This window comes from Mesitornis unicolor, unplaced genomic scaffold (genome assembly GCF_000695765.1).
Source record: "Mesitornis unicolor isolate BGI_N332 unplaced genomic scaffold, ASM69576v1 Scaffold53808, whole genome shotgun sequence".
Taxonomy (NCBI): Eukaryota; Metazoa; Chordata; class Aves; order Mesitornithiformes; family Mesitornithidae; genus Mesitornis; species Mesitornis unicolor.
This window is the reverse complement of record NW_010202227.1, coordinates 1-7,458: the sequence shown is the minus strand read 5'-3', so window position 1 is coordinate 7,458 and position 7,458 is coordinate 1. Positions and strand designations below refer to the sequence as shown.

Genomic DNA, 7,458 nt, shown 5'->3' with positions numbered 1-7,458 from the left:
ACTCGCCCTTTCCAAATTGATAACCATTAATTAATTCACTAAGCTAAAGAACAACTATTGTTAAAAAAATCCAGCTAGTTAACTATGTTTTGTTAAGTAAATTTGTTTTTTAAGTACTCAGTATGACTTAAGAATCTATTTTATCCTAGTATTTTTGTATTAAGTTATAAGCACACAAGGTTTTATTCACTTTGTACTGCATATTTGACATCTGGTAGTGCTCAAAACATAAAATGCATTTAGGATGTTAATTTAAAAAAAACTAGTAAGAGGGGAACATGGAAACTTCCACGCAAAGACTGCAAACAAGAAATAACTTGCTTTAGATGCTGTGCAGTCTCTACGGCTTTCAAAATCTTTAACTTGAAACAGAGTAACAAAGGTATCCGCACCAGTGCATTGAATCTTTGACTCCAGAATGCAGATTTCTAAGTCTTCAGCCTTCCAAGAAGATTCCAACAGTGGAAAGAACTCTCAACAGATTTACAAAACCAAATCTCCTGCAGTCAGGTAAACAGGCTGCATTTAAGGACCAAAACATACGGCCAACGCTGGGGAAAACCAACGGGACTTGGAAGTTCTCTTTCCACACTTTCATAACCAATTTCCAATAACAGATCCTTGATTTTAACAAATTGTTTTTGATGCTAACAACATCTCTACTTGCCTTAAAACTCCAGTGTCACTGTCCAGCTAGGTACTGTGCTTGTGTCCCACTGGTAACTAATATGCAGATGCCTAAGTAAACTTGTAATAATATAAGCAGTATTTTGTGCTGCTGCAATAAACTTGAAACCCTTTATAACATCAAAGCAGCAATTCATTTGGTTCCACAGTTAAGCACCTTGTCATTCCCCCAGTTCTAACAGTACGTGTTACAATACTGCTAATTATTGAATTTCTTGTTGAAAGATGTATACAAAGCAAGAAATACTAGAACCACAGCGTGTCAAAACTAATAATCACCTTAACAGTTTACACTATGAACTGTCATTTTGCAGCATTTTTGACATCTTAAAAACCACATACCTATCACAAATGCTAAAATATCCGGTTGGAAAGCGATACTGCCAGCAGTTTTGATCATCTTCAGTGTGGAAAACCTTCTCTTTATGCTTTTCGGAAGAAATGTGACCCTGCCATTGCTTCTCACTGTTACAGTTCTTCCCACACATCCAACAGTGAAAATCCACCTGTTTTACAGGGAATTTAAAAACAAAGCGTTGAGAATTCAGTACTGTAAGCAAAGAACTGCTCCTAATACATACTGAATGTTTTCTTTATGCTGGCCTGAAAGCTGTTGTTTGCCTAAGCTGGTACAGTTATCTACACAATCACCTGACGGCTATGATCTCCGCTGGCTTCACAGGATTCAGAAGAACTGCTTTACAGTGCCAGGTAAAGTTTGCATTTAGTGTAGCTAGCTATCATCTAAGCACCAAGAAAGTAAGGACAATAATACACATTACTGACTAGCCCAGGGGAGGAACCCACCCGACAAAAACCCGCTCACGTGTGAATTTAGGATGATAGCCATGATTACTTACTGTAACTTCAGCATAGTCAGTCGGCATGTGAATTTGCTTCCCGTTCTCTTTGTTCGCCTGAGCAGCTGCATCATCTCCTTTTTCTGTTTTCTGACTTTTTAGCCATATGTCATACAACTGCTCCAAGTCTTGAACTAATGAGAGCAGAAGCTAAAATAAGTAATTAGCAATTAAGGCAAGAGTTTGAGAATATCAGATAAATGACTGAGTTTGCAAGCATAATTCAGTCCCCGTCTATTGTAAGAAGCAAAAAGAAAGGATGCAATGTAGATGGTTACACAGTCCAGAGATAAGAGCCAAGAGCAACATGAATCTCTATTTACCAGGACCTATTTCTGCCTATCTAGGGGAAAGGAAGATGTTCCACATTTCTGAACAGGCACCCGAAGTACAGGTAACACTGTGCCACTGTGTCTCTGAATTTTAATGTATTAACATATAATGCACGAGAGGTTTTGGTACATTTAGTCTGCTTTGCTGCAGACCATGATACTGGCATTTATGTCATTTACTACTTTCAATTTTTGATTATTTCTCCCCAGTAGCGCTCTAATGGGGTAACAAGTCAACAACAGAAAGTGAACAGTAATTCCCAGTGAATATACTGAAGGGAGCAAATTCTTCCACAGATAGCTTACCCACATATGGCAACAGGATCCTAGAGTGTGCACAGGGCATTACAGAGTATAGATACCAAGCAATGTTGCTGCATGGGTCAATATACTGTTTCTAGGACATCTAAAAAATTGATACAAACTACTTTATTGTTAAAAAATACTTCAAGAAACAAATACATAATGCATCTATTTGTATTTAATACTGGTTTTGAATACGCAGTCTGAGCTTATGCAAACTACAAAAAAAAGGCACCTGCAATGTTTACTCCAAAAGACAGTGAAGGAAAGCAGATTAAAAAGTAACCGGGGAACAAGAATGAAGAGCAGAGCAGTTAGATTGACACCATGCTACATTTACTCTTCTACTTACTGCTGTTCTCCTTCATATAGGTCCACATCTCTCTTTCCTCAGGGCTGTGAGCAAATGAGCAGTTCCCGTCGTACTGACATTTCTTGCCTGACGCAATATGATTGCACAACTGGAACATGGATTTAAAAAAATAACCTTGTGAATATAAAGAAGAGTGGGTAATGGTAGAAAATGTGTTGGGGTTTTCGGTTTTTTTTCAGTCTTGGCTAATGTCTTCCCTCCCAGTCAGACATTTATATTGCATGAAAAACAAAATAACGTTTATTTTACCAAAAACTCATATATTGTAGTTAGAAAAAGCAAACTGCTGGAAGCAAGTATTACGACTCCTTTTTGCCTTCCACTAGATAACCAGACCACTGATGTGTTCAAACTATTTCTGAAGTATTTACTGCAAACAGCAAGAACTCAGTTAAATCATTTAAAAAGTTATTGACTTCCACACACGAGAAAGGGCTTCAGTAATAACATGTGGGATCTGTGCTTTTCCAAGGCTGAACTCTTTAGAAACAGTATTAACATATTCCCACCAACTCCCCTGGGAATTTCTGCAGAACTGATGAAAGCAGCCCCACTACCACTGTTTTCCAGTCGCCCTGTTCTCATAACTGAACCGTTAGCTTCAGGTGAACATACATCAAATTGCAGAGGCACTTGTTTCTTTGCAGGAAGAGGACGAATGGTCATCCACTTCTTGCGTTCATTAGACATTACTAGAACCACACGGCGATCTTTGGTCCACCTACAAGACAGATGTGTGCAGTGGAAGAAAATACTATGAAAAAACACACCTTCAGCAGCAGAACTAGGAAAGCCCAGAGAGGTTCTTTATAAAGCTTTCCCCATGTATTTAACTAAATTCTACTCAAACTTCACCGTAACTGATAATTAAAAACGACCTCAAGCAAAAAATCCCACAAAAGCAAACAGCCATTGAAATGTTTCTCATTAACAATTATTACCATACTACTAAGAGATGGCTGTGTGCTGCTCCAGCATGGTTTTTTTAATTCCTTGTATGACTCTGTCCTTAGCAGTAACCAAGTTTCCCAAAAGAGGCTGACAAAATGGTAACATTTTCACTGCTTGGTCTTACTTACGGGTGTCTTGCCTTTGCACTACAGTATTTTTTGTTTCTGTCTGGCTCATTAACTTGACCATTTCTCCAGCACTGACCACAAACAAACTTCATCTTCAAATTAAGTGATCCGTGTTTCATTTGGTTCCCAAGGATCTTAAGCCAAAATAATAACAACAACAATAAAAGAGAGTTTTTATCTGCAAAGAAATCCATACATAATTATGAATTATCCCCTACGACAGAAGTTTTCAACACAGGGCCAGAAGGATGCTACACTACATGCCTTGGAATAGTTTAGCTTGTGATTTCAAACTGGACATTCCTTAACAAAAGCCTTTTTATTTAACTGATTTCTGACTTAGGCATGTGTACCCAGAAGTTACAATACATACAAATCAAACACAGAAAAGCCCTACATGCTGAAAACATCATTAATTGCCCTATAGCTGCTGACTTTGAAATTATATTTAGGTTTATGTTCTGCCTGTGACAGAATAAGCAAAGCAAAAAGGGAATTGCATAGCGTAAGTGGAGCAAGCAGAGGGAAGCCTACAGGGCAAGAGATTATTTGAAGAGAGCATTAAGAAAGTAATTTTTAAAATAAGCCACATTATACACAGACATAGAAAAAGAATTAACACCAAAGTCACTGCAGACTTAGTTTAAGGGAAAAACGAACATACCTGTGATCCGTGTGCACTGGCTTCCATGTTCTGCCAGTATTTCTTTGACTCTTGAACAATAGCATCATGTGAAATACCTGTAAAGGAAGGGAAAAAGGTCTTGAACACGTACGACTGCTGCAGAATTTGACATGCTCAAACCGGAAGGCTGCTGAAGCCCCAAAGCTTTTATCTGTTTTTCTTTTTCTATCTATTTTCCTATTTATATACACACACGTTCATGGGTGTGGACATACATTTACATCCATACACACACGCACTCTTAAGAATCTCATGAGGGCCTCCAAAACAGAAATACGGTATGTATCATCACTTTGAAAAGCAAGCATGAGAGATTTGAGCAATCTGAAATGTAAAAAACAAGTTATGATGCTTTTTTGAGTATTTCTTTAAAGACAATGTACTAAACCTCTGACAACAATCTAAATAGGAAAGCTACATTGTTTTATGGACCGCAGGAAAATTAGGCAAAATGCAAACTGACAGATAATAGATTGCCCCTACTTTCTTTACAAAACTTTTAAACAAGCCCTGCTAATTAGGTTTTGTTCCAGGCAAAAACTAATTTAAAAAAGAAAAAGAATCTTGCAAATACTTTGGCTAAGATTGTTTGGAAATAGACATTGTGCACATGCACTTAACATTTACTGCTGTCATCTGTGTTTAGATTTGAGGGTCAGTAAAGTATTTCTTTCCTGAGGTAGCAATTCCTTTACTTCCCACACCTCACATTTAGAAGAGAAGCCTCTTTCTGAGCTGCAGCTGGCTTTAGCTGGGCACAAGGGCAGGATGAACACACCGTGAAACGAAAAACGATGCCTTCAGGCAACACAAGTTTCTTGAGGAACCTAATCCTTACTTCAAAACAGAAATTATAGAGTAAGTATTTGCTGTTCTTGAATTTGTAGGGGCAGCTGGCAAGAAAATAACTGTTTTACTTTCTCACAAAAAATGCTAAGGGCTCATTCCAGGAGAGAGAACTGGAAATGAGTGAAAGAAGATTCTCTATTTTACTTTCTTCCTTCAAAATTTTCAGGTCAGCATGACATCTCATGTCAGTATGCCTGTACAAGAATCTAGATAGAAAGCTGAAGCAAAAAGGATCCTCGTCTTCAAAGAAACAACAGCTGAGGATGAACCACAGACAAAGGGGCAAAAATGCCAGAAACACCAGAACACATTGGGATTGCCACACTTCCCTTTTTCCTCCCTGCATCGCAATGATACCAGATGATTAATTTTTATTTTTTAATGTGTCAGGAGGAAGGAGCCAGGCTCTGCTCTGGGATGTCCAGTGCCAGGACAAGGGGCAATGGTCCCAAGCTGGAGCACAGGAGGTTCAAGCTGAAGATGAGGACAAACTTTGTCAGTGTGAGGGTTATGGAGCATGGCCCAGGCTGCCCAGAGAGGTTGTGGAGTCTCCTTCTGTGCAGACACCCAAAGCCCTGGCTGTGTTCCTGTGTGACTGCTCTGGTGATCCTGCTCTGGCAGGGCTTGCACTGGGGGAGCTTTCCAGCTCCCTTCCAACTCCTGACATTCTGTGACTCTGTGATTACTTAATATGTAAAGTACTGCTCTCATACTAAGCAAGACAAAAAGAATGAGCAACTGCCATGTGGTACAAATTATATACTACTAACAGTTCGCTTGCTTAAAAAAACCAAACAACACACAAACGACAAAGCAAAATGTGATGGAGTGCATGGAGAGTTCGGAGGTCGTGTCCAAGGCACGGGCTGTAAGTACAGAGACATGGCCTTCAAAAGCTATCAGCTAGAAATGAAGTAGTAAAACTTGTTATCCTCAAAGAAGCCAAAAATCCCGAGCCAGATAAACAAAAAGCAGCCAAAATGTAAGCAAGAACAGAAAAACAGTTCAGTTTTATGAACACACACACTAACGAGAGACAGAGTAGAGAACTGGGAAGATTAATTTTCTGGCTCACTATATACAGAAGAATATCAGAATGACAGTAAGCTCACAGAAAGGCTTAACTATGGAAAAACCTGATTCTTGTACTGGGTGATTGGGGGAAAACAATGGCATAAATAAAGTATTTCAGTGCTCTGTGAAAAAGAAATTTGATCAGGACCTTCCAAACCCTGAAGGTTTAAAAATAAAAACAAATCCAGTGTGACTTGGATTTAAAATTTGCTCAGGACTTGTAGTTTTCTCTCAAGAAAAAAATATCTGGTCATTACAAGGAGTTTCAACCGTTTTTATTGCCAAAAACTTGCTAAGTTTGAATAGCCAGCAGCCTACTCAACACTTTTGTTTGCATTATTGTGTATTGAGTAAGCTGCACAAAAGGTTTCAGCACACTGTAAGTGAATGCAGTGATCCCAAGTTGCTGGTTTCAGAAGGGAGCTGAGACAAAGAAGTGGCATTACAATAAGGAGTGAAGCCAGCGTTTTACCAAACATACCTGTTTCCTTTTGCATTATCCAGACTTTAAGCTCTACCAGACTGTGAGCATAAAAGCATTTATCCTCTCGTAGGCAGCCATAATGCACCTCATGTCTGCACAGGTCAAGCTGACACCGAACTTGAAAGGGGCGGATTTTGGAATATTTCACCATAGTTTCCCGCAAAATATGGACAAGGCACCTGTTTTGAAAACAGACGGCTTTAGATATTCCTTAAGATTACTTTGTTCATGTGTGGAAAGCCACGTAGAATAACCCCTCATCACAGCTTAGTCAAATGTCTTTTCAACACTTTTTACTTGTCATCAGAAAGCCACAAAAATTTCCAGAAGGAAATAGCATCAAATATAATTTCTAGGCTGAGTAAACCAGCATCACGAAACAGTACTCTTGTGAAATCCAGAAGTGCCTCTTCTGCAAAGCATCACTGAATTGAACCCAACTGGATCACTGGTTTCCACAATGGAAAGCATGGCATGTCCATGTTAAAGTACATATCCTGAGCTAACTACAAACACAAGCACTTAATCCTTCTGCAGAGTATTAGAGTTGATGTACCACAGTTACAGCCTAGCTCTTATACCTGTACTGTATCCTCAGTTATAAAATGTGTTGGGTTGGAAAGGACCTTTAAAGATCACCTACTCCAACCCCCTGCAGTGGCAGGGACATTGGTACCACATCAGGTTGCTCAGAACCCCACCAAACCTGACCTTGAATATCTCCAGGGATGG

The 7,458-nt window shown here is 39.1% G+C and overlaps 1 protein-coding gene across 1 annotated transcript; it reads right to left on the bottom strand.

Annotated features, from left to right (window-relative positions):
- Window positions 1-980: 980 nt before the first annotated feature.
- Window positions 981-6,905, bottom strand: LOC104545229 (zinc finger CCCH domain-containing protein 7A-like; the record flags this gene model as incomplete). The annotated part of the gene is made up of 7 exons (XM_010190312.1): window positions 981-1,193; window positions 1,548-1,681; window positions 2,535-2,643; window positions 3,171-3,276; window positions 3,635-3,768; window positions 4,299-4,375; window positions 6,724-6,905. Coding segments are annotated over 7 exons (955 nt in total), but the record flags the coding sequence as incomplete, so codon positions are not given.
- Window positions 6,906-7,458: the final 553 nt, after the last annotated feature.